The sequence below is a fragment of the Venustampulla echinocandica genome, assembly GCF_003357145.1.
Source record: "Venustampulla echinocandica strain BP 5553 chromosome Unknown scaffold_0, whole genome shotgun sequence".
NCBI lineage: Eukaryota > Fungi > Ascomycota > Leotiomycetes > Helotiales > Pleuroascaceae > Venustampulla > Venustampulla echinocandica.
In genome coordinates, this window is record NW_022474205.1 from 4,762,444 (window position 1) to 4,789,030 (window position 26,587).

Genomic DNA, 26,587 nt, shown 5'->3' on the forward strand with positions numbered 1-26,587 from the left:
ATGACAAACACCTCTCAAGATGACAAGCTTAACGATCCCCTTCCCCTCAGCAACATCCAGCCACTCCTCTATGACACTGCGGGCTATCCAGGCACATCTCAACTCCTTCACTGAAATGCCGGCACCGTTTCCCAATGATATTTTGCTTTGGTGGCTAGCTCCCTCAGTGCGAGTTTCCAAATCATTCTGGGAGCTAAGTTCCTCTCTCTTCTCATAAAATTTGATCTGCGAGGTATATTGGCTTCCTACGCATAATCCTTGTACTACATAGGTTTAAATATATATCTCGCACTCTTAGTACCAAACATACCACTCTTCTTCCACAGGGTAAAATTGTATACATTAGCTTATGAAAGACAACTAAGTACCAATAAAAACATTCATACTCGGATCCAACGTATAAAAACCCAGCTAAAAATCAAGAAGTAGAGATTCAGTCAATATTTTAGGAAATATTTCCTGAATAATTTCCAGCAAACGTCGTAAACTTTCGGCTTGTGTCTACTGTAGGTTTGGCTTGTGAGACCATAAAGGATAGGTCAATCGCTTAGGCTAGTGGGTGTAGTCGAAGTTGGGCAAAGACATTTTTACCCAACCATACTCAAAGCACTAAATCAATACTTTAATGACCTGAAAGCTACCTCCGCCGTAAATGATTCCACTTCGGGTTTTCTTGGGAAAGCTGTAAGCAGCGGTATTCCAAAAAGTTACGTTGTTAGTTAATGTTGGGGGACAGAAACAGGATAGACGATTCGTAATTTGAAGAAGTAAATGGGCGATAGTTTGGAATTGGAGCTATGGGAACAAACTTGAAGGTTAGCTCTTTTCAAAGGTTCCCTTTGTAGTAGATATTGTATTTCGGAAGAGGCTATTTTTGATATAGAGGGATGGTAAGCAATGTGATGGCCCGTTGAAATTGGTCATACGATACTGAACGAAAAATCGAAATAGAAAACGATTGGTCATAAAAATAAATACCAGGCAAGTTTTCTGCTTTCCCTAAACATTTTGTTCTGAGACGTATTACTATATTTTCTATCTCAGCCCTTCCATTCTTAATTCCTAATTTCCAATTCGGCACAAAATGCCTATAAAACTATATACAAAGAACCTTTGCTTATCCACCCATTATATCATAAAACATTAAGTACGTCTTAGCACGTCTTATATCATCTTCTAGAATGCAAGCGCAATAACAGCACCAACACAAGCAAGAGCCATGGCACATCTTCCTGCCACCATACTACCCGAAGCCCCAGAAGCTTCCACTGGGTTGAACGTTGGCGCCGCTGTACTTCCATTTCCAGAAGGAGCCGCATTGCCTCCTCCAACAACTACAGGAACTGTTGTTGGTCCGCTCACAGCCACATACGTACTCCCCTCTATTACCGTCGTCTTTCCTGTCAAGGCGGGCAGCTGCGAGTTCACCGGGATATTCGTCGTCCCACCTGGAATACCCAAGACAACATTCAGCGTTCCTGAAATCATCGTCGTGGTGCCTCCTAGACTGCTTAACCCCGCCACAGCTTGACCTGCAGGGATTGTTGTCGCTGCGGAAATTATTACTTTTGTGGTTCCGGAGATGATTGTTGTCCGGCCGGATGGCGCGGCTGAACCAGGGACAACAGGGATGGCGGTTTCGATCGAGACGACAAAGTCGGAACTTCCTGGTGATCCGGAGATGGGCTGGGCGCCGATTAGGGAGGCGATTGCAGTTACAATTGCTTGGTCTGCTGTATTAGGTGTTGGGTTTGGGGGTTGAGCGGGATTGTTGGTGGGTTGAGTATCGGGGAGAGTGGCGGGGGCGTTGTCTACCACGGACGCTGGAGGGGCGTTGTCTACCACGGATGCTGGAGGGGCGTTGTCTACCACGGATGCGGGAGGGGTGTTGTCTACCACGGATGCGGGAGGGGTGTTGTCTACCACGGATGCTGGAGGGGTGTCTGCAGGAGGGGTGTCTGGAGTAGGCACTGAAGCAGGGGGAGCATTTTCTGCTGTAGACGTTGGCGTGTTGTCTGGAATAAGTTTAGTGACATCGGCGGCTGGTTCACTCTGAGGAGCATCGGACGGAGGTTCAAAGGATGTTGGAAGGCTTTTTGAAGTAGCCGAAGGAGTATCTTCTACGGGCAACGTTGGCGTAGGGGGTAAAACTGGCGCTTCAACCGATGTTTGGACTGGTTGTGTCGTCGTGGGAAGCGGCGATGCCTCGACGGGCAAAGCAGTCGGAAGGTCTGTCGGAGTCACTGTGATCACAGTCGATGAGGTAAGGTCACCGCCGGGCGCTGGGAGCACATGTTAGCGGGAGAAGCGAGTCGAAATTCCTGAGAACATACATTCATATGCTGGAGAAACCTGTTCGCATCGTGTAGCGGATAAGACTTCAGGCCCCCCGGGAAGGCAGGAAGCGATTTCGGGATGGTCAATGGCAGCGAAATCGATCATCTGTTTTAGTATTAGCACAGGAACACATAAGATTTGGCAAAGGACAAATGAAAATGCCCAGAGGAGAAAAGTAAAGCATGGTGTTAGCCGTAAATTTTGAGCATACACCCCACAATTGGTAAGAGCCTGGGCGCTTCTTAGGGATTGTAGGAGTTGTCTCGATTATCAAATATTTAAAATGAACAATTAAACTTGCCTCTTGCAGCGGATACCCATAATTTTCAGGTCCAGCACCTTGGGTACAGGTATTATTCGGTTCCCCAGTCGCACCTGCTGAGCCCCTCGGAGGTAGGTAAATATAAGGCGTTGCTAGTGTTAATATAGACCCGGAAGATTTAGTCGCATTCTCCCCGAAGTACGATGCCACAAACGGATTGACGGTGAAGACGGGAATATTCGAATGCGTTGACGTGAATGCGCCCCCTTCCGATACTGAATTCGAATATAGGGTATTTGTCTCATATTTTGTCACGACCACGGTCGTAAGTGGCTTGAGGAGATTCGAGGACAATGTTGAGTACAGCGTATCCGTAAGCTCATACGATAATGTGTTCGTCGAATAGGGAACGGAGCGGAGTGATTCAGAAAACCCCGTATAAGTAGTTGGAAAGGCAGTCTTCGTGGCACAAGCAACACGGCCATTCGAATCCGTCACAGCAGGAACGGTAACGATCTTGAGCGTTGGATATACCCAGAAGGCAGCGGGCGATTTTACCGTCACTCCTCCTGTCACCGTCTGAGTCCCAGTCGTCAATGCCGTGAAATTTTCCCTGGGTCCAGGGGCAGGATTTAGGTAGAGAGCGGCGGGGTTTCTACCGATTGTGTGGGTACGAGTGAAAGTAGCATTTGTGGTGTAGACATTGGTTTCGATATTGGAACGGGTTATATTTGGGTAGGGCGTCACGAAGGTGGTGATGGAGGTGAGGTTAACCACCTGAAAGAAACTGGTCGTCTCATATATCTGCCAGTAGAATTCGCTTATCGTTTCTACTATCGCAAAACAACATTCTGACGAAGCTGGAGCTGGCGCTTTCGTTAAAGAGCTTGTGGTGTTGGAGAATAGGGCTGTTGCTAGATGGTGGACATATTAGTCGCCAGAAAGCGTTAGGGCAGAGAATTGGGAATTACAAGACTTCGCCGTCACCCCCCCCAGGAGCGCAATGTAGACGCCCAAAATTACTCTCATGGCCACCATGATTGTCTTATAGAGCAGGAACGACAGAAAATTGTCAAAAGACACGAACCACTTCTTGGCTTTGAGGATTGAAAGTACGCAGGATGTCCTCGAGTGCCGGTAGTCTATGGGAGATATAACAGGATGTCCCCGCTGTTTTCTACCCAGCCACTTGACTTCGCTGGGGACCTGGTGCCTTGCTCTGACCAGCAGATGGGGCCACGAATAATAAACATGGCTCCGGGTCTTCAGCGGAGCCTCTCCTATGCCTGCAGGAAGAATAAGCTTGCATGAAGGATTCTCCGCTGACTGCGCTTGGGGGTGGAAAACAGCATTCACAGCCAGTCAGTCGAGCGCTGCGCCGCATAGTAATTATTCTCATACGCTGATCCGTGTGCCCGCAATACTTATCTGCCTTGGCACGGTTTTTGAGCGCGCGTGGCTTTCCATTATGGACTGGTCTTAGGATTGGGGGATTGGGGGTGGAGCGCATTGAGCGCTTGCGCTTGAAATCGAGGGTAAACTCCAGAAAGAGAAGAGCAATGTGGCACTCGCCCGCGCGCCTCTTTGATTCTGCAACCGCAACCGCAACAGCAACAGCAAGAATAAAAGGATGAAAAATGATCAAAATCACATGAACGTTCCAGAGAAGGGAGACAGACCCACGGGTTTCTCAGCGGTCTGCCACTTGGCATTGCATGAGTTCAGTCCTGTACCTCCCTCCCTACTGCAAGTACATGCACATGTACTGTACATAGCCCTGTACCTATGTATATCCTTACCAGAACATGTGCGGATTTAGGATGCATCTCGGGCCTTGGGGCCTATTTTGGTAAATATCGCCCAACCACGACGAAGTAGGCTGCTGAGCCACCGGCGATTGGCTGAACAGGCCTGGCATGGTGGCAGCGCCCCAGCGCTAAGATTGGGAGGGCAGTGATCTGAGCAGAGTGATGCATCACCGATTCGCAAGCCAAACCAAAAAAAGCCGCCGGCTAAATCGATTTCCAAGATCCCACTTCCCATCCTCAGCTGGGAGTCAGCGAGACTTCCGCGTGGCAAGGTTACACTTAGAGTATGGCGAATTCAAGGATGAGGATGTAATAAGATACGAGCAAACGTTCATTACGGGTCGTATCAAGTTCAGCTACTGGTAGACCACAAGAGACTCCGTTGACGAACAATGTAACACGGCTAATGCCGTTTACTCGTAGCTACGCTAAGCGCCGAAGCTAACTGAGCAATAGCCAACTAAGTGGGCGGCCGTTATGATCGTTATGATCCCTAGTCAAGCGCTATCAAGGACCGTGTTGCAGAACCCGCAACCCCCCGTGGAGTATATGGCCTGGCACTGCTGGCAGATCCAGAGACTTCTCTCCCAGCAGCCAGCTCCGCTCCCCGGGCCAAAGGTCTACCAGCACGACTCTGCTTCTCGTCCATTGTTCATGAACTGTGTGCTGATTGGTCCCCTCGCTTTTCGCACATCTCACCATCATCGAGTGGTACTGTGCGTAGCACCAACTGTGGTAGCTGGACGCAGTCAGCCTACTAGCATAGAAGTCTAGCACTGCTGCGGTGCCAACTCCAGGCCTGAAACCACCTACTGGGCCGGACCGCATCCCTTGGATCCTTCATGCGGAATAACTCCAGGTGCTTGTGCCTTGGGCTCTCCGATCCTCTTCGTACCTCGTATCTAATAATCCTCCGGACCCTTAGCTCGTCCTTGTGTTGTTTCTTGCGATAGCGAGCTTCAATCGTTGGTTTGCTTTCTTGCTTGTTTGTTGCAGTATGCGCTCTATGGGGACTCTCCTAAGAAGATGCGCCTGAAAAGCCCTCCGGAAATATTGGTCGCACAGCTGGTGTTTCTTGCCGCGCAATGTGTGTCCGCGAAGACCGCGACCGAGATCGTTGACAAGAGAGAAACAGCGCCGTCTCCAATTGTTATAGCCCCATCACAAAATTGTATGTTTTCGCATTATCCGGCTGCGCATAATCGTCTTGAATGTGAACTAATATCGCCCAGGGGACGGCAATGATGGCTCGTGGTCCTCGTTCCCATTCCAGGTCGGGAACCCAGCCCAAAATGTGAGGTTGTTTGTCGCCACGGCTTCCCACCAGACGGTTGTCGTGCTTCCTGAAGGATGTATTGCCTCGGACCCGTCGAATTGCGCCGACTTACGAGGAGGAGAATATCATACAAATGCATCGTCGACTTGGTTCAAGAACACCGCGAATCTGACAACGAATATCTATCCGCTTCAAATGGGCCAGCAACTTGGGTATACTGGAAGGGCTGCGCTAGGCTCTGACGATATCACGCTCGGGTGGCAGGGCGCTGGAGGACCAACCGTGAAGAACCGTAAGAAGAATTGGCTCCTGGGATTATTTATTGCGCTCCAAGGCTTGTGGATAAGAAAAGCTGACTCCATCACCTAGAAACCGTCGCAGGAATTGCTACAAAAGACACATATTTGGGACTCTTCGGTCTGACACCACGAGCAAGCAATTTCACCAGCTTTAACAACCCAATTCCCAGTTTAGTGCAGAATCTCAAGAGCCAGTCACTGATCCCAAGTCTATCGTGGGCATATACAGCTGGCAATCAATATCGTATGGACCCCGCAACAAAGATTTGTACATCAATCTAACTCCAACTCCAGGTCTAAGCCAGGTTCTTGGTAGCCTCACATTGGGAGGATACGACAGGTCTCGATTTGTTGCTCACGATATCACGTGGGGGTTTAACTCACAGGACATCCGCGATCTCACGGTTCAGATAACCTCGATCACTTCAAGTACGAAGAGTTCAGAGGCTTCTCTCCTCCCTTCTTCGATCCCGGCGTTTCTTGACTCGAGCCTGCCGTATATCTGGCTCCCCCAAGAAGCATGCGCCTTATTCGAGAAAGCTTTCAACCTAACTTGGGACACCAAGACAGAGCTATATCTCCTCACGGATTCCCAGCATAAAGCTTTGGCCTCGCAAAATCCAAACATTACATTCACTTTGGGAAATCTGACAGAGGGGGTCGCGGTCAACATTACGCTTCCTTATGCGGCATTCGATCTCATGGCCAAAGCACCCCTAGTGTCGAATGCCACAAGATATTTCCCCCTAAAACGAGCGGACAATTTCACGCAATACACATTAGGACGAACATTTTTCCAAGAAGCATACGTCATAGCAGATTACGATCGCGGCAATTTCTCCGTCTCCCAATGCAGTTGGGTCCCTAACGCCCAACAAGACATTGTTGCAATCGCGGCGCCTTCCACATCGTCCCCTTCCTCAACCGGCAATGGAACTACGACTACCGGCGATAAATCCAAGTCTTCGACTTCCGTCCCTGCGGGGGCAGTAGTCGGCGGCGTTGTCGGGGGCGTCGCGGTTCTCGCAGCAGTTTCATTCCTCATCTACCATTTCTGTATTAAACCCCGTCGCCGTAAGGCAGAGGCAGCAGCAGCAGCCACCGTCGCAGTTGAAGAAAAGCCTCCCACGCCACCACAAGACCCAGAAGCGCCATCCGACGACCCAACATACGTCAAGCCAGAGCTTGACACACAGCCCATCACAACCCGGTGGGAAATGGAAGGAGGGAAGAATGTACATCCAGAAAGAGAAGGTGGTGTTGCAGAGGTTGATGGCCATTCTGCGCAAGTCCACGAATTGCCCGCAAGGGAAGAAGTAGCTGCCGAATTAATGGGCCAGAGAGATATCGCTGTTGAGATGGCTGGCTCGACACACCAAGAGCGAAACCCTAGATTTAGTTGGCAAAATACACCGGTGGAGATGCACTCAAGTAGGGGCCGGATTCCGGCGACACCAAGGTGGAGTTGGGTTACTTCTCCAGGAGGAGACACACTTTATGGCTCTAGTGAGAAAGATCCATCCAGCCCTCAGAGTGGGAGTGCGACATTGAGTCCCCAAAGCGGGAGTGCGACATTGAGTTCCCAAAGCGGGAGTGCGATACTGAGTCCCCAAAGCGGGAGTCGGACGTTGAGTCCCCACAGTGACAGTGAGACCGCCGTGTCTGAACCTTCTCCGCAATCTTCGAGGGCATGGATGAGGCGGGTGCCTGAGTGAAAATGAGACTGAGAATAAGATGAACGGCTACGTATATATTGGTGGATATATCCCCCGTTATATGTGCATATACCCTCTTGTTACTGCGAAAGCAATCTAGATGCTAGATTAAGAATTAATTTATAATCCAACAACCCATACTCCTACTCTAATTTTCCGTCTCATTTTCTATAACTCACACATCCATCAAAACCGAAAACACGGCTGTACTTCTTCCTCATCTGCCCACTGGAAAACAATGCACGATATGGCCACTAAAACGGCGCCACGTCTAATACGTTTTAACATGAGACATGCAAAAGCCTCTGCCGCCCCGCGCGGCAAGTCCAACACGCCACTCGCGCTTAGAAAATTAATCAAAACATATCCTATCCGCGGCCGCTTGTGATGTGGGTCGAAACAATGAAGATGTTGGTAAGACACAAATAGCTTGGCCGTATACGCGCGCCTCAGGAAAGCCAAAGTGGCCTGGCGGCGAACATGCCAAATTTAATGAGTCCAAGGACAAGGCAGGATATGCTTGGATTGGGAGAAATTTGAAAAATAAATGGGTGTTTATATATTTTTACGAGTGTAAATAATTTATGGAAGCTGCTCATGTGAAAATACAGATCCTGTCCGCCGAGAGATAAATATCGTTTTAGGTAGGAGATGGGAGGTCGGTTTTATGGACGATGGATCACTCAGACTATCGGTTACAAAGGCTATCTTTTGAGGGCTGGTACTATGTAAAGTCTTCGACGATATCAAACAACACCTTACCTATTGCCCAATTTATGTGCAGTTTAGAAAACGCAGAGGCTAGATTCTAATGATAAAACGAAATCATTTCTAAAGACCCAATTTAAGTCTGGAAAATAAACCCCACATCATCATCATTTTTAACCGTCCCATCTTCACCTCCACCGACCTCTCCATTCGCAACCCGCTCCCTCTTCCTCGCATTCTCCCTATTCAAGCAAGCCCATAATATGCCAGTATTCAGCAGATTCAAACACAAATACCCCAACGCGAAACTATGGCCTAGAAACCATCTCGGGCTGGTTGCCGGACGGTACAACTGGGTCCCTAGCACGGCACCTAGGTTTCCAATCGTGATCGTCATCGCTGTAGCAGTGGCGCGTTTTGACTGCCCTGAGACATTGGCCGCGGGCCAGGAAAGCACAATGGCTGTGGAGGGGTAGATTCCTGCTGCTGCGAAGATGGTTCCTACATAGGCGACGCCAGGTTTTGTGGGCGGGGTGCTGAGGAGGATTATGTAGCCGATGATGGCGAGTGATGAGCAGCCGATGATGAAAGGGGCGCGTTTGTGCGTCCTCTCGGAGAGGATGGCGATTATCACTGTAAATATGGCGGCTACGGCATAAGGGGGGACGGTCAGGAGTTGGGCTTGCGCCGCGGTGTAGTTAAGGCTCTTAATGATGGTTGGGAGGAAGAGGGATAGGGTGTAAAGGGGGAGGGACATGGTGTGGAATCCGAAGCCATAGAGCCAGCATTTGTAGTCTTTTAGTGCGGCTAACACGTTGCTCCAGGCAAACTCTTCCGAGTTGGTCGCGTCAGAGTCGTTCTTGAGGCGGGCGTGGATATAGGCTCGTTCGGGCTCGGTGAGGAAAGGGGCAGTGGAGGGGTAGTTGTGGATGAAGAAGTATGCAATGACCGCAATTACGAGGGTTAAAAGACCTTCCTGATACCAGTGTTAGCAACCATGATTTAGTGACACAGAACAAACGGGATGTACTTACTAGAATGAAAATCCACCGCCAGCCATTCAGACCCCCAACGCCTTTCATAAATCCGATCCCATATGCAAAGATGCCGCCGAATGCTCCAGCAAGGGAGGCCGCGGAGAAGAATAGTGCAATGCGGTAATGGGTTTCGGTCCTCTTATACCACATGGATAGGTAGAAGACCACGCCCGGAAACAGACCACTTTCCGTGACGCCGAGGAAAAATCGGGCGACTAGAAAACCGGCGAGGTTTTGTGAGATTCCCATTAGGGTGGCGACGATGCCCCAGGAGAGCATGAGAGTCGGTAACCATAACCTGGGTTTATTTAGTTAGACGTTATCCTGGTTTGCTTTGGCATGTGGTACTTACTTAGGAGTGGTACGCTTCAAGACGATATTGCAAGGAATCTCAAACAGAACCTAATATAATAATCAGCTCCAGGCACTATGCCACACCTTATCTTGCTCTCATATCATCAAACTCACGTATCCTATAAAATATATCGTCAAGGTGGCCAAGTATTGGTTTCCAGTCATATTCAAGTCCTTGTCCAAGCCTTCTAGTTTCGCATTCCCAACTATCAAATAGTTAGTTGAATTGCCAATCGGCCCTGCCCTCACGCAATAGGAAACCATAACAGTTGCTTCACTTACCATTGCTTCTATCCAGGAAAGACAGTAGGTACAGAATTGTGAGCGGGGGAAGGAGTTTCCAATCTAATTTCCGAAGGAGTGGTTTCTCGTTTATACCGGTGGGATTCGTGTATAATTCATCGGAAACGAGAGAAGTGTTGCTGACCTTAGAATCATTATTCTGGTGGCCGAGGTCGACCTTTTCCGATACCTCTGGTAGGGTTGACATCTTAGGGATCTCTCTCTGAACCGCACAGCACTCAATTGGAAAAAAATTGATAATATGTGGAAACCCTGGGGCACTTGCTCAATATATCTATCGGGTCTCCCCACGGAGGACAATGGCAAAGTCCTTGGTTTAGAATGTCTATCAACGCCCGCATATGGCGAACATGTTGTTCATCCCCGTCCGCTAACCAGGCTGCCAGGATCACACATGCATATTACCGTGGAGTGCTGCTGCTGGAGCAGAGTGTTTTTACCATTGTGGATTCTCCGTGCCATTTTGCGTTTCGAGCATTGGCTGTGGAGAGTCGAGGCACGTTTGGTGCTGATGATGAGAGTGCTGGGAGCGATGTCGTGATTTCCTGATAATCGCTTATCTGGGGTCGTGATTTGGTGGTATGTACAGTACCCTCTCGAAAAAGGGGTTGTCGCTTGGTACTGTAGCTAGCGTCGTCGCCTGATGATGCAATGGCATGGAATGAATGATATAAACACTTGGGAGTATGAAGCCACTGAAATTGCCGAAATCTGGAGACTCTTTAGATAGAGCTCTTGCTACAGTTTCAAGTTCGCTCCACATGTTTCTAAGCGGACAGTGCCAGATCAATTGTAGTGGGGTAGATTAAATTGAAAGAATAAATAATTGATTCCATTATCACTATTGGCGCTAACTAGCTCTGCAAGGTTGGTCGGGAATCATATTATCTTCTGATTTTTCTGTTCTTTGGGCTTCCTTCCCCTACCTCTCGAAGCCGGAAACCAAACCAGTGGGCAGGGTATCGTGGGTCAAACACCAGTGAAAATGCAAGGCAACACCGTCAATGCAGTGTTCTTGCTCTCGACCTCTGTTGCATTGAGGCCCGTCGAGCTACGTCCAAAATTTCCTGCCAAGGCGGGAGATTGGACCAATCTACTATATGAGTATGAGAGGAAGGAAAGAGGCGGTCGTAAATGCTGGTGGGTGGCTAAGAAGGCCTCGTATAGCGCAGATACGAAGAACGTATAACTATTAGTTTTTACAAAGTTGAAGCTGTGAGTAAGTTGCTTCAGATACCTGTGCCCTCGAGATTGAGCACTTTGGAGTTGTCGCCGAGGAATTTGGATCGGTGGGCGACGATTTCGGAAGCAATCACCTCAAAGTCCTTGATCTTTCGGGCGCGCAAACCGGTAAGAACCGCTCTTAAACCCTCACAGAACTTCTCGCGTTGCGACGGGCTGAACTGTTCAGGGCTGCCCAGGTTGGTCAATACGGCATCATCTGGTGATAAGTCAGCCCGAGGACAAAGAAAGATATTAGGGAGCGAGGCCAGAATGTGCTGGCTTCAAGCAACCCACGCACCAGGGAGGCCAATATCTCGGAAGTGTTGAAATTCACAGGTGGTATCGTTGCAAATGCCTCCTGCCAACTCATATCGACAGAATTCCACGTCGGGGTCGATTTTATGGCTATAAGTCAGTGACCGCAACCCCCCAGGGACCTCTTGCTTGTAAGTAGGGTGGAATCGGAAAGCGCCAAAGTGTTTGAGCGGGCTTTCGTAAGGGGTGAAGAATCGAGGCTTCTCAGGACCGCTCTTGACATCATTCTGTACCATGGTCAGCAGGAGGCTCGTTATAGGAGGATGAGAAATGTTTTTACTTGGCCTACCCGCGGCGCACTGCCATTCTGATGCAGTGGCATATCGCTGGCGGGCTCGCGGCTAGTGTCATCTATTAATTGCATCGATTCCTCAACACTTGTGGGTTCGATAACCATATCTGGTGGGGCTGGACTGAAGGGAGGAGAGTCAACAGGAGAAGGTGCATCCACAGGCGGCGTTGCTTCAGGTGGTTCGTAATTATCCGACTCTCCGTCAGCCTCAAGTACATCTGGAACTGAACGCTCGAGGACTGGTGAATAGACTGGGCTTTGACTTCCTTCATCGGCAAGACTGGGTGAGCTCTCGGGAGCCAATTGATTTGGATCAGGGGCAAACGAATCCTCCATTTCCAAATCGTTGTGTGCATGAGAGTCGGCTTCAGCACGTACTGCCTCTTGTAAGGCTGCTTCTAGAGCGTGGTCGGCCGACGTTTGATCGTGCGGATCGAGCAGCAGCTGTTGGGTAGTCCCAGTCGCCCCCATCAACTTGGCCTCGCTATCCTCGACGCTACGAGCAGGGTTTTGCTGGCTGTTAGGGTCGAGATCCTGTATACTAGCGGCTTCCAATGGTTGAGATTCATTGGAGACAGAGGGGGACGTCTGATCGAGGCCGCCGACGGGCAGCGGTGAATTTATAATCCCAGCCTCGGTTATGGTCGAGGAAGGGGGGATGAAAGAGTCTAATGAGTAAGTTTGTTGATCTTGTCCAGAGGCTACTGCGATTGAAAATGGTAAGAAGGGCAAATGGAGACTACTTACCGCCGTTGGTACCATTATTTCCGGTTTCTGCTTTTGTCAGATATTGAAGCTTCTCCTTCTCCGCTTGGAGCCGCTGTTCCGTTTCTTGTCCTAGGCGTTCCATTTCCTCAGCCATTTGCTGCTTTATCTCCATATTTCTGAAGATCTCGGCTTCAAGTTTTGCTGCCTCGGATCGTAATTGCTGTAGCTTGGTTTGGGTCTGTTGGACTTGCACATCAATGAGTGGGAGATCGAGGGCGATCTTTTCGAGGCGAAGGCGTTTGCTCTCATCTTCGTTCTGCTTCAACTCAGCCGTCTTCTCAAGCTCGGCAGCCTGGGTCTCCAGTAGCTTTTGCTGGTCTGAGTTGACCTTTTTGTCGGCGATGCCGATGAGCTGTTGCATCTTCATTGATGCTTCAACCTTGCTCGTAAGACTAGCATTGCCACCAGTATCATCTACTGTCTCCGCATTTTGATTGTCACCAGCGCGAGGAGTTTGGGTGCCACTCGGGGTCTGACGAGCTTTTCTCCGAGCTTCCGCTTCGGCAATCCTCTTTTTCAACTGTTCAATTTGGCTCTCCTTTCGCTGTAATACTTCCGGCCTCCCGAGCGCAGCTTTGGACGTAGGAGGGGTGCTGGCCGCTGATGAGTTCGGAGGAGGCGTGAAAGGCTTGCGTGAGGGGAAATCAGACAAGGGTTGTAGATTATGAATCGCAGCAGCTCGCTGATCAGACATTTTCCGTGGGGGTTGCATGGGGGAATCTTGGTCTGCTTGTGACTCGAGATCCATTTCCACATCTTCGTCATCCGAGTCGGCTTCCTCATCACTTACATCAATCACCAAACGCCGGTCATGGCCACTGTGGCCAAAGGGACGTTTAAACTGGGAGATGGTACTAGGAAGGGGATCGAAATCAGCTGCCACAGGACGCTTGCGTTGGTTGATTAGAGTAGTCGTAGTTGCCATGCTCGGAGCATTCGATGGAGACCCTGCACGTGGAGCTGTCGATGCTAGAAATAGCCCAGGGATGGCTGGAGCCTGCGGCTGGTTATTTTGCTTGACGGGTTCGGTCGAAACTGACGGATCTGGTGTTGGGTGCTCTATGGGAGAAATGTGTCGGGGTACTGTACTTAGAGCCAAAGTGGAGGGGGTGTGTGCTTGGGTGGTTGACAGTACAGGTGCAGTTGATTGCGGTTGAGGCTGAATATTAGGAGTTACATCGGTAGGCGACTTCGCAGTATTCTTGGCTGCTGCTTTCTGCGCACGCTCTTCACGCGATTTCCGAAGAGCCTCCATCTTCGATTGGAGAGTTCGCTCTTTCTCGGTCATCGCCGCTGAAGGCTTGGCCACCGTATTTGCTGCATTTACCGACACAGGGATAGCGGCCTTAGTAGGCGTAGTGCAATTTATAATAGCATGCGTACCGCTTATTTGGATGGGTAATGGAGGCGAACGACCGTTAAGGCCAGAATGCCTGTCCAAGCTTTGTGAAGCGGTAGTTGTTTTTGCTGCCCCGTTAGATGGGGAAGGTACAGCAGCTCGATGTGGGATAATTTCCCCATCTTTTGCCAGAGGCTTAGCTGATCCCCGTGGCATCCTGAGATCATCAAAGAGACCACCCACTAGGTCTTCCTCAAACCCTTCTTCAACGTAGGTTTGGAAGCGGACATCATATGGCCATAGATTAAGTATTGCTCCTTGAGCCTTCTTGCGAGCATCAGCTAGAGTTTTGGGAGTCACATTTGACGCTTCACCCAGCGCTGGTGGGGTATGGACATGACTAGCAGGGACGATGGGATCCTCTGTGCTTATGGGAGCGACGCGGGAGTTTGGACGAGACCGAGCGTCAGATGATCCGGAAACACCGCTTTGAGTCTGGCCATTTTGACCTTGTAGGCCGCCATTTGTAGCCACAGTAGTAGGGAGAGGTGTATGTGAGTTGTAACTATGATTTGTATTTCCTTGATCGCGGGAGTCAACTGCTACAGGCGAAACATGCGGCGAATACGCATCTGATAGTTGCCGTGCTCGAGGAGAATCCCGGGTAGGGACATTGTGGTTTGCTACTAGATATATGTTAATTACCAAGGCCAAAATCGGGTTATGGGGTTAGATCAGCTCACCAGCACGATAAGGTTGTTGGGTAGCTTGGGCTTGAGGTCTAGGGTAGCTTGGGCGCTGAGAGGGTTCAACATAAGCTGGACTGTCGTTCGAACGGAACTGGCTTGCCCCATAGGCGGCGGGCGCGTTGTTCATACGGCCTGCATTAACCTCAAATTCACCTTCGCTCACCTCGCCTTCATCATAGTGTCTTGCAGCGTGCGGCGGGGGTTGATAAACTGCTTGAGGCTGGGGGTAATAGGGCGAGTTGTGATGCGCATTATCAGGATAGCCTGGATACTGTGGTCCGCTGTGTGGATTATACGGGGCTAAGGGAGCTGGGTCTTGATTCCAACCTTGATAAATGGGCACTGGAGGAACAGCAGAACCCATTGGAGTCGGGTTGAACGCCGGCACGGCGTTGTTGTATCCATACGCGTCATAATTCGATGCCAAATTGGTATGAGCCATGCGACCATCGTCAGGTTGCAGATATTGAGCTGGATAGGTAGGAGGGAGGTAGGGAGGATTGGCTGGGTCTTGCGCTCCATAGTTCAGCCCATACGAAGGGTTCGGCGGATAGTCTGACATCGTGGCAGCTATTAGAATGTAGGCGCATTATTGAACCGTCCAGTGCTGAAGGTTAGTGAAAGATCGAAAAGCGCGGAGACTTTTCTCGAGCGCGGTCTCGGCAGCAGCTCGAGGGTATCAACACCTTGCTTTGCCCTTGCAACAAAAGAAAGCGGAACACGAAAAGGTATTATAACGGGGGAGGGGGTCGGTTCTCCGGGAGAAGGAAAGGAGTGAATAAGAGCTTAGGCTCGCTCTTAAATCAAAAACGCATGAGAACCACAACTTCCCAGAGTTCGTGAAGGGGTGGTTGTTGTTGTTGGTCGGGTTGTGGTTCTGAAGCGCCAGCGACAATCTCGCGATGAAGAACGGAACTTGGAAGTTTCGAGGCGCTAGTACTCCCTGGGGTTAGCTCCCGAGGTATGCGCCTAAGTCAGGTGACTAGATGTCGAGGCGCGACCACAGATCAGGGTTTGTTTACATCGTCTTGCTGTGACCACTCACAGCTCGCGTCGCGGTCAACACTGCAACTGAACTTCAGGCGCACACAATAATACAACAACAGCACGACGAACACAACGATTTCAACGAGCAACGTTTCCCATTTTTCATGTGGTTGTGTGTGGCAAATCTAATTCTGCCGCTTTGTTTTTAATTCAGTCGTTCCACGGTTCTCCTTTTTCATTGTTGAATAATCCCACTCGCCGCCCATTCTATGGTTTGATGCGACTGGATTGAACCTCCACCACCCGGTTTCAAAGCACCAGGAATGCTCACAACGCAGCATGGCCTCGAATCCAGGACATGTTCGCAATAACCCTTTTACGAGAAACAACTCGCCTTCGCCCTCGCCAGGCCCAGGGATCCCCAATGGCAGACCAAAATCCCTAACAATGGCATCCCCATTGTCTGGAAACGGAACCCAGAGCCCGCCATACAATCGACATCAATCATATTCCTCCCTTGCGGGAGTAGTGGCCCCGACTAATGATGGGACTACACGGTACCGCTCCGATTCTAAGAACGGAACCCCTACTTCCAATACATTTGCGCCTTCATTTATAAAGTCGGAAGAAATCCGAAACGGACCTGAGCCTGTGAGAGGCATTGAAGGAGAGAATGATTTCTCCGGTAAGAGATATGTCTGGTTGAAAGACCCACAGGTAGCATTTGTGAAGGGATGGGTTGTGGAAGAGGTGGGAAGCAACCAAATACTCGTCCAGTGTGACGATGGAAGTGTAAGCTCCCGAGAAAATTCCACACGAACAGCGGAAGGCTAACTTAATGTCAGCAACGAGAAGTGAGTGCAGATAGCGTCGACAAGGTCAACCCGGCGAAGTTCGACAAGGCAGACGATATGGCAGAGCTCACCCACCTTAACGAAGCCTCCGTTGTTCACAATTTGCACATGAGATATCAAGCGGATCTGATATACACCTATTCTGGCCTGTTTTTGGTCGCAATAAACCCATACTGCTCTCTCCCTATTTATACAAACGAGTACATCAACATGTACAAAGGCCAGAGCCGAGAGGAGACAAAACCACATATCTATGCCATGGCAGATGAGGCATTTCGAAATTTAGTAGACGAGGGCGAAAACCAAAGTATCTTGGTGACTGGTGAATCTGGTGCTGGGAAAACTGAGAATACCAAGAAGGTTATCCAGTACCTTGCAGCTGTGGCACATTCAGAATCGCCAATGAAAGCCAAAGCTCAACAGCATTCGAATCTTTCCCAACAAATTCTCCGTGCAAATCCAATTCTAGAAGCCTTTGGAAATGCTCAGACTGTGAGAAACAACAATTCCTCGCGGTTTGGAAAGTTCATTAGAATTGAATTCACTCGAACGGGTACTATCGCAGGTGCATTTATAGACTGGTACCTCTTAGAGAAGTCACGAGTCGTAAGACTCAATCCCCATGAGCGAAATTATCATGTGTTCTATCAGCTACTAAAAGGAGCGGATCGAAAATTAAAGCATGATTTCCAACTGGATGACCAGGACGTGGAAGACTTTACCTACACGAGGGATGGCCAGGATACAATCACTGGGGTCTCGGATCGAGATGAATGGGACTCGCTGATTGAAGCGTTCAATATAATGGGGTTCTCCGAGAAAGAGCAGGTCTCCATTCTTCGAACTATTGCTGCAGTGCTGCATCTGGGGAATGTTACAGTGGTAAAAGAGAGTAGAGGGGCCGACCAGGCGCGGTTGGCCCCAGATGCCCGTGTCCACGCCGAGAAAGTCTGCAAATTGCTAGGGATCCCCATGGAACCATTTATTCAAGGACTGCTGCACCCTAAGGTCAAAGCCGGCCGAGAATGGGTGGAAAAGGTCCAGACTCCTGAGCAAGTGCGGCTTGGAATTGACGCCCTGTCGAAAGGTATTTACGAGCGGAGTTTCGGTGACTTGGTCAGTCGGATCAATAGGCAGCTTGATCGAACTGGAATGGGCATGGATGACTCCCACTTCATCGGAGTACTTGATATTGCCGGGTTCGAGATCTTCGAAGAGAACAGCTTTGAACAGCTGTGTATCAATTACACCAACGAAAAACTCCAGCAATTTTTCAATCACCATATGTTTGTGCTAGAGCAGGAGGAATATGCTCGCGAACAGATCGAATGGAAATTCATCGATTTCGGTCATGATCTTCAGCCCACAATTGATCTGATCGAGCTTCCTAACCCTATCGGTATTTTCTCTTGCTTAGATGAAGACTGTGTTATGCCAAAGGCCACGGACAAATCTTTCACAGAAAAGCTGCATTCTCTGTGGGATCGCAAAACCGCTAAATATCGACCTTCGCGACTTGGACAGGGCTTCATGCTTACCCATTATGCGGCCGAGGTGGAGTATTCTACTGATGGCTGGTTAGAAAAGAACAAAGATCCTTTGAACGACAACATAACAAGACTGCTGGCTGCTTCTACGGATAAACATGTTGCGTCTCTTTTTGCCGATTGTGCGGAGCCCGACGATGAAACTGGCGCTACTAGAAGCAGGGTCAAAAAGGGATTATTCCGAACCGTTGCGCAGAGGCACAAAGAGCAATTGTCCAGTCTGATGGCTCAGCTCCACTCAACCCACCCACATTTCGTGCGATGTATTATTCCCAACCACAAGAAACGCCCTAAGCAGCTTAGTGCGCCCCTTGTGCTTGATCAATTACGTTGTAATGGTGTTCTTGAGGGAATTCGTATTGCTCGTACTGGCTTCCCAAATCGACTCCAGTTCGCCGAGTTTCGACAAAGATATGAAGTTCTTTGCCGGAACATGCCCAAGGGCTATCTGGAAGGACAAATGGCAGCTACTATAATGCTCGATAAGCTCGGCCTGGACAAGGCCCTTTTCCGAGTTGGACTTACCAAAGTTTTTTTTAGGGCTGGGGTGTTGGCAGAACTGGAAGAACAACGGGATGCCTTGATAAGAGAAATCATGTCCCGGTTTCAGTCAATTGCACGTGGCTTTATCCAGCGACGGATTGCCCACAAAAGACTCTATAGAGCAGAGGCTACGAGGATTGTCCAGCGGAATTTCCAGGTATACCTCGACCTTTGTGAAAGTCCTTGGTGGAGACTGCTCGCCAAGATGAAGCCCTTATTAGGTGCCACCCGCACCTCTGGAGAGGTTAAGAAGCGAGACGAAATGATATTGAAACTCAGTGAGAAGATGAAGCAAGACTCAGCTGAACGCCAACGGTTGGACGAGGAGCGCCGAAATGCAAATACTGAAATGCAAAGGATCCAACAAACTCTGGAAAGCGAACGAGCCCTAGCCTTAGATAAGGAAGAGATCTTCAAGCGGTTACAGTTACGGGAAGCAGAGTTGAGCGATAAGTTGGCAGGAGCTTTAGACGACCAAGAGAAGCTCGAGGACCAGCTAGATGACCTCTTTGAAGCAAAGAAGAGTGCCGAAAATCAAGCTGAGCAATGGAGATCTCAACTGGAGCAGGCCGGCTTCATCATCGAAAAATTGGAGAAGGAGAAAAGAGAGTTGTCGGAGAAGCTGCATGACCTGGACTCACAGCTTATCGAATTGGCACAGGCCCAGTCCGCAAGAAGTCAGGACGAATCACGCCTAAGCCAAGAGGTTAACTTGCTTCAGAGCCAAATGAGCATGAAAGACCGCAAGGTCCACGATCTTGAGAGTAAGCTGCTCAAGGTTGACCAGGACTTGGATATAAAGCTTGCAAATGCCAACAAGGAGCTGCAGGCTACACGGGCGCAGGAACGAGAGCTGGCTAGCGAAAACCGACGAGTGCACCAGCAACTATCAGAATTATCTGCAACATCTACTAGCTATGAAGATCTCGTGCGACGGAAGGAGAGCGAATTGTCTGTCCTAAGGTCTGATAATCGCAAGTATGAGGAAGAACGCAAGAACTTTGATACCGAGAAACAAGCATTAGCGAAGGACAAGGAGAATGTTGCTAATCGACTCCGGGAAGTTCAGGCTGAGATGTTCACCATGAAGTCACAGAAAACCCAACTCGAAAGGGAGGCCGCAGATGCGAAAAAGCTGCTCGATGCAAGGCTGAACGAAGATGCTCAAGCGGGGCAGAACCGCAAGATGCTTGAACGTCAAATTGCAGATCTCAAAGAACAGCTCGCCGAAGTTCAGAGAGATCTCAGCAAGGAACGGCAGTCAAGGGATGATGTTCAACTGCTTGCTGAGCATAAATACCGAGAATTGAATGAGAAGTTCCAGGAAGTCAACGAGGCCAAGATCATCATTGAGAAGGAGCTTTACGTGCAACAGGACACTCTCCGACGCGCGATGGAGGCTCGGACCACCGCTGAGAAGGAGCGTAACGAGGCCCGCAACGAGATTAGGCGATTGCGAGAAGCTAAAGCCGCCGCGGAGGAAGCCCGAATCCAGGCTGAACTTGCAAGCGATCGGAATGCGTTACGGCAAGCGCGAGAACGCGAAGCTAGCGTGCGAAAAGACCTCGAAGCGGAGCAGAGTAGAGCGAAGTATTTCGAGGAAGAGTGTGGCCGCTTAAACCAGGAAGTGAAGGACTTAAGCAAGATAATTTCCGAATCCACTGATTTCGGGGCTAGGAATGACAAAGAGAAGGAGCGATTGGAGCGAGAACTCAACACAGTCAAGAGCCGTCTTATGGCATCTGAGAACGACAATCGTGCCCTGCTAAATAAACTCCAGCAGAAAGGTCTCGAGTTAGCCCGGTCAGGCTCCAAGGCTAGCGACACTCAACGTAGTCAACTGCTTACTCTTCAACGTGATAAAACTAAGGTTGATGAACAGAATCAGAAACTGCACAAACAGCTAGGAGACGCTCAATTGGCATTGGCCTCAGTCGAGAAGCAGAAGGAGAAACTTGAGTTGAGCCTGGAAGATCTCAATCATGAAGTTGCACGAGAACACAAAACTAGCAGGAATGCTGAAAAGGCCTCATCTACGTTCACAAGCCAGCTGGCCGAGGCTAACCGAAAACTTGATGACGAGCAGCAACTTCATTCGCAAGCACAAGCCAAGAATAGGCAGCTTCAATCCATCATAGACACTCGTGAGAAGGAGGTACTCCAACTTATGAGGCTTGTTGATCCGGAAATGACCCACCCGCTTCCGCTAGTTGAAGGTGGAAATGATCGTAGTCCTACAAAGACCCCAAATCTCGTCCCAGGTCTAATCCAAAAGATAGAGGAACTCCAAAATAACCTTCGAGTTCAAGCTGCTGGCCGGTCAAATGCAGAAGCACAGCTAATCGACCTCCGGAGAAGATATGAGGAGGACTTCGTCGATAACGAGTCTCCGAGTCGTCCCAAATTGGAGGAGATCAATCCCAACCAGGTCTCTTTCAATCAATCCCCGAATCGTCTTAGAGAGAAGCTTAACGCACGAGCTCGCTCCAATGTATCAACACCCACCCGTCGCTTCCCCGGCAATGCGGCAGAACCGGCACAAGATTCAGGAAGGTCGGATCGGACGGCTGATATCTTGAGCTTCAACAATCGCATGGATCTCAAAACCGACATCGAGGAGTTACAAAACCAACTTCAATTAACACAAATGCAAAACCGACATCTTCAAAGCCAGCTGGAACGGTCAACCCCTGCTCGAGAGCTGTGGCCGGAGGACAGTCCATCTCTTCGTCGTGTGCAGAAGCTTGAGCAAGCCAACAGCAGGCTCCATGAGCTTCTAGACGACTCCGCAAAGAAAGTGTCTACCCTCGAGAAAAGTATACAGACCGGCGAGCTATCACTCCGTGATATCCAAACCAAGTCACATGAGGAACTTTTCGACCTGATAAACAGCCAAGAAGACTCTCGACGGTCTTTGCTACACGTTCATAATGACACTGTTGCTGATTTAGTTGATACAAAGAAGCATTATGAAGATCTCAAACACACTCGGGCAACCTTGGAAGTCGAAATGAGGGATGCCAAGTCAGAACTTGAAGAGATCATTGCTCAAAGGGACCAGGACGCTGCAAGCCGCAGCCAGCTTCTGCAGGACTATGCTGACCTGCAAATTCGACTTGATGCGGAATCTTCGAAATTGGGGGATGTCACCTCGAGTCTTTCGCTTTATAAGAGCCGCGCAGATGAATATTTTAACAAACTTGAGCAAGCGGAGATTGCTGTGTTGAAAGCTTCACGGGCCGAGCAGTTTGCTAAAGCCCAGTCAAAGGAAGCAGAAGACACGTGCGCAGAGGTTATGTCCGAGCGCAAGCAAATGGATGCCACTATCGAGGATATTCAGCGCCAGAATCAACGCTATGAAGAGAAGCTTGAGGATATGTCAGCCGATCTTGAAGCCGCAGTCCAAGCAAGAAAGCGCCTCCAGCATGAGCTCGAAGATTACCGCAGCCAGCGAGCCATGGATATCGAGGATAAAGAAACCAGCATGGAACAGACTCGGAAGAAATACCAAGCTGAATTTGCAACACTCACTAACGAGTTAGACATTGCTCGGGAAGAGAAGCTCTTTAAACAAGCTGAAAACACTAGGCTTCGGGACGAACTCGAGGATCTCCGGTCAAAATGGGACGACGAAGTGCTGAACAGCTCCACTTGGTCGAAAGAAAAATCTCGCCTGGAATCGACTTTATCCGATCTCCAAGCTTCGAGAGATGAGGCAGCTAACGCCCACAAAGATGCCCAAGAGAAGATAGTTGGGTTCTTGTCCCAAGTGCGAAGCCTAAGAACGACTATAGATGATCTAAGTGCGGAACGTGATACCCTTCACCGAGAAAAACGCAGTCTTGAAACGCGGTTGGAGGAAGCCAAATCAGGACTTGACGACCTTTCTCGAAGCGATAGCCCTGCATTGCGGAATGCAGCCGGCATGGATCGTGAGCTTTTGGAACTTAAGTCAGTCCTTGCCCAACAAGAAGACATCGCCACAGCAGCAGTGGGGAAGATGAGAAGAGCGGAGGCTTTATCTGCTGAGATGCAGAAGGATATCGTTGCTGAGCGAGAAATGACTGTTCAACTCAACAAAGAGAAGGCTGGTTTGGAGAAATCACTCAAGGAACACCAGGTAAAACTAGTAGATCTCGAGACCAAGGGCTATTCCAGCGCTAGCCAGGATGTTAGATTTTTGCATGGACGCGTCCAAGAAGTAAGCTTCCCACCCGATGTATCTTACTTCTATATGCTAATAGATAATCGCAGCTCGAAGCCCAGCTCGAAAGCCAAGAGAATGAGCGCAATAAAAGCCAACGCTCAGTCCGGAACGTTGACCGCACCGTCAAGGACCTCCAATCACAAATCGAACGTCGCGATAAGATAAACGCCCAATTTGAAGAGGACGTCTCGCGAGCTCGCGACAAAGTCGAGAAGCTCCTAAAGACCATCGACGAATTGCAGAGCAGCGACTCGGCTAACCAGCTAAGTGCCCGCCGGGCGGAGCGAGAACTGCGTGAGGAGAGAGAAAAAGCCCTCAGGCTGGAGCGCGAGCTCGAGGCTTGGAAAGTCATGAGGATGGAGAAAGGATTCTCGGTCCATGGTGGTGGAAGTATGAGGCCGAGTGGGAGCTGGAGACCTGCCAGTGAGTTCAGCGGAACCGGTGTTGAAGAGAATGGGATTGAAGTCCCAACCAGGAAGAGTAGTATTAGTAGGCAGACGAGTCTTAGCAAAGGGTTTTTGTGATTAGAGGAGCGTGTATTGGTATTTAAAGGGGGATGATTGGCTGGTGTATGTGTTTAATGTTGGAGGTGGGGAAATGGATTGGTATGGAGCATGCATGCATTTGTATAGGTATTAATCAACCTTGGAGGGGCAGCTGGCGTTATCTTACTGCATATTCATATTATGGATAGATTTCCTGGGTATGGTGGCGGTGGTGCTGTTAACATAAGTATATATTCTTGTCGACATCCGGATTGTGTATTCAACTGTACTAGTGAATGTTTAGCCATTAGTGACTCTATAAATCAGAACTGTTTAACGCAAAATACAATATATGACCTAGAATAAACTCTCATCTAGGACTCGAGACAATGCATCATCCGTCTAAATTGCTGGTTCCCTTTGCAGGTAATTGCGGATGGGGGCTTAAATAGACTCGCTCATGCCACAGTTTCGACTTCATCTTTCTCTTAGTCATCTAAACCACGAGTCTAAGCATCTTTTAGGTTCCTTTGTACGAATTCTTCCATGCATCCCTTTTTTCCTGTGAAAGTAGCATGATCCTCTCTTCATACCCGGCATTATCACCAAAGAATCTCGAGTTGATATACTCCCAGAATATCATGTCAAACGCCCAACTCCTCCGTGCCACATAACTTACTCAAAACGCCCCAGTCTCCCAGGCCGCCCTCCCTTAGTCGACTTGACAAGTGCTAATCTTCTGCTAGGCGTCTGTTGCTGATCATAACATCCTCCCTCTCCGTAAGTGCTTCCAAAAAAGGGTTAAGCCTATGCTCGTACTACTTTACCCTAGTTTAAGGTGCTTCCACTCAACAGCGATGCGACACAGATCTGCGCTCGCTGAAGATTTAAAGCCTATGCCATTCCAAATTTCTCAACTCGCTCGCCAAATTGGCCCACTGTGGTAGGTGCAGGGCCAGTGTAGGTACCAGATGCTCTTGTCGAACCCAGGCTAAGGATACCTGGCGGCAGCTTGGACTCTGCATCTTGAGCATACCAATCTATCAACGTACAGTCTCTCTTCTCTTCCATCTTCCTCTCAACAAAAGCCTCCATCGCAGCGACTTGCCCCGACGGCAGCAGCTTCAGCCTCTCCATGAATCCGCTGCTGTTCTTCCCAAAAAAGCGCTCATCCAGGCTCCTCCAGAAGATGCCATCAAAGGCCCAAGACTTGCGCGCCGCGTACGCGAGCTAGAGGTCGCCTGTCTCCCAGCTGCGGCGCATGTGCGTCGACAGCACCTGAGGCTCGTCGAGGCGGCCCTGCTCGATGAACTCGCGCTCCTTAGTCTCCATGGCGTGGATGAAGGTCTCGAGCTGCGGTTCGTACTTGGAAACCCAGTCGTCGAGCCCTTCCGGCCACTCTTCGGGCATGATGAGGAGGAGCCACCATGGCGGGGAGTATGTGAACTCGACCGGGGCAGCGTAGGTAAACTCCCAGTCAATGACGCCAACGATGCGATGGTCTGCGTCAACGAGGACGTTGGCTGGGCGGAGGTCGTCCCACCAGAGCTTAAAGGGGCTCCGGTCACCTGCTATGCGGCCCTCGGCGGCCAGCTTCCGGAACAGTTGCCTGCGTAGAGCTTTAGATATTGTCTAATGATAGTGAGAGTGGAAACTCTATCGCGCGGGAGCTTTTTGGTCTCACCTAGCGATGTACTTCTTGCGGCAGTCGTCAGCTGACTTTATAGCCTGGTTACGCTGGAAGGAGAGCTGTTGTAGGTGCATGTCAGCTAGGGCAGAGTAGTATTCGGACGAGCTGGAGAAGGTCTTAGAGGCAGAGGGCAGCTCAAAATGAGGCACGCCTCCTACTTCTCCGAGCTAGGCAATGTTGAATGATAACGGGTGGCAAGTGACCTCTGGGTCGCTGTCGTCGTCGTTGATACTGCGCTCCCGCATCCCAAGACTCCCAATACGGGAGAAGTCGCACTTGGATAGCTGGAGCATGATGTCGGCCATCTGCCTGTACACGTACTCAAGTTTCTCCTCGTCAATGTGAGGGTCTAGGACCGGCTTTTCTCCGAGGGGGCGCCCTGGTGTGTTTAGAACGTCGGCAATGTCGCCGGAGTTGTCGATGTACTCCATGATAATGAAAGGGCCCAGCCCGCCCGGGCTCTCGTCCGCCATTCCGTAGTGGAGGATGAAGGGCACGGGGATGGTAGTCTAGTTGGCGATATAGCGCATCACGGCTACCTCAGCACACAGCTTCTCCTCATCCATATGGAAGAAGCCCGGGAGGGGGAAGCGGATGATGGCGGAGTGGCCGTCGGAATATTGGATACGGTAATAGAAGTTGAAAGCTCCGTTTCTGGGAGGAAAGAACTTCATCGGGCTGCCGCTTTTCTGGTGCTTGGTGACGAACCTAGCGATCTCATAGTAGAAGTCCTCGTTATAGATCTTCTCGTTCATGGCCTCAAAAACCGCCTCGCCACGATCCCAGGCCTCGTCATCGTAGAGCTCATAGGAAGGCGCCATGCTAGCGATGTTGGGACGGATGGGGATGGATTTCTAATATGGTAGTAATAAGAGTGACTGTCGAGACGAGGGAAGGAGGAGAAAAAGGGATACTCCGACTGTTCGGTAATAGGACGCTGGCAGTATATAAATAAGTAGGGCCAGTAGGGCTTTAAAGCTCCTAGCTGTTATTTTCTTTTTATAGAACACGCACTTTTGGCCCAAGTCTGTACAATTACAATGGTCGGATAGGGGTATTTTACCTGCGCTTAGTAATCACCGTTTGTGTCAGGTGATCATCCCCCCTTTCCGTTTGCTCTGCCCACGACACATTTCACTCTCTCTTTTTGAAATACATTTATATCTTGTTGAGTGGAAATTCGTCAACTAGGGGAAATTGCCCGGCTGTTGCACCCTTTCCAGCTTTATGACTATGTCGTCCACTACCACTAACGACGATGTCATCAATGGTTACTTAGACTATTCCGTTCAATATAAGACGTATGTACTATCATACATCAGGGTAATTAATTTTTTTCATTAGATGATTAAGTATCTCTCCCATCATCGTACAAGCTCCAGCAAGCTAGCTAGCTAGCACATAGCCCGAATTACTATCCTAGTGACTATCTCAGTGACTTCCTATTTTGCCACTGATAAAAAAGACTTGTGTGCGATATGCGAGAAT

The 26,587-nt window shown here is 49.6% G+C and overlaps 6 protein-coding genes across 6 annotated transcripts; 2 read left to right on the forward strand and 4 right to left on the reverse strand.

Annotated features, from left to right (window-relative positions):
* Window positions 1-1,176: 1,176 nt before the first annotated feature.
* On the reverse strand, window positions 1,177-3,637 carry BP5553_01479 (uncharacterized protein; the record flags this gene model as incomplete). Its single annotated transcript, XM_032010102.1, has 4 exons — window positions 1,177-2,282; window positions 2,334-2,442; window positions 2,549-3,513; window positions 3,571-3,637. 4 exons carry the CDS (start codon window positions 3,635-3,637, stop codon window positions 1,177-1,179), a joined length of 2,247 nt encoding a protein of 748 aa, XP_031874156.1.
* Window positions 3,638-5,433: 1,796 nt separating this feature from the next.
* Window positions 5,434-7,697, forward strand: BP5553_01480 (uncharacterized protein; the record flags this gene model as incomplete). Its single annotated transcript, XM_032010103.1, has 4 exons — window positions 5,434-5,578; window positions 5,640-5,975; window positions 6,053-6,226; window positions 6,277-7,697. 4 exons carry the CDS (start codon window positions 5,434-5,436, stop codon window positions 7,695-7,697), a joined length of 2,076 nt encoding a protein of 691 aa, XP_031874157.1.
* An 844-nt stretch (window positions 7,698-8,541) lies between these two features.
* On the reverse strand, window positions 8,542-10,286 carry BP5553_01481 (Uncharacterized protein; the record flags this gene model as incomplete). The annotated part of the gene is made up of 5 exons (XM_032010104.1): window positions 8,542-9,381; window positions 9,440-9,740; window positions 9,795-9,844; window positions 9,911-10,002; window positions 10,079-10,286. The coding sequence occupies 5 exons, from the start codon at window positions 10,284-10,286 to the stop codon at window positions 8,542-8,544; spliced, it is 1,491 nt and encodes a 496-aa protein (XP_031874158.1).
* Window positions 10,287-11,328: 1,042 nt separating this feature from the next.
* BP5553_01482 (uncharacterized protein) lies at window positions 11,329-15,348 on the reverse strand (the record flags this gene model as incomplete). Its single annotated transcript, XM_032010105.1, has 5 exons — window positions 11,329-11,540; window positions 11,622-11,865; window positions 11,928-12,598; window positions 12,678-14,723; window positions 14,781-15,348. The coding sequence occupies 5 exons, from the start codon at window positions 15,346-15,348 to the stop codon at window positions 11,329-11,331; spliced, it is 3,741 nt and encodes a 1,246-aa protein (XP_031874159.1).
* Window positions 15,349-16,112: 764 nt separating this feature from the next.
* Window positions 16,113-23,448, forward strand: BP5553_01483 (Uncharacterized protein; the record flags this gene model as incomplete). The annotated part of the gene is made up of 3 exons (XM_032010106.1): window positions 16,113-16,565; window positions 16,619-22,918; window positions 22,972-23,448. 3 exons carry the CDS (start codon window positions 16,113-16,115, stop codon window positions 23,446-23,448), a joined length of 7,230 nt encoding a protein of 2,409 aa, XP_031874160.1.
* An 855-nt stretch (window positions 23,449-24,303) lies between these two features.
* BP5553_01484 (Uncharacterized protein) lies at window positions 24,304-25,920 on the reverse strand (the record flags this gene model as incomplete). The annotated part of the gene is made up of 5 exons (XM_032010107.1): window positions 24,304-24,639; window positions 24,688-25,018; window positions 25,094-25,158; window positions 25,303-25,608; window positions 25,639-25,920. The coding sequence occupies 5 exons, from the start codon at window positions 25,918-25,920 to the stop codon at window positions 24,304-24,306; spliced, it is 1,320 nt and encodes a 439-aa protein (XP_031874161.1).
* Between the last annotated feature and the right edge of the window lie 667 nt (window positions 25,921-26,587).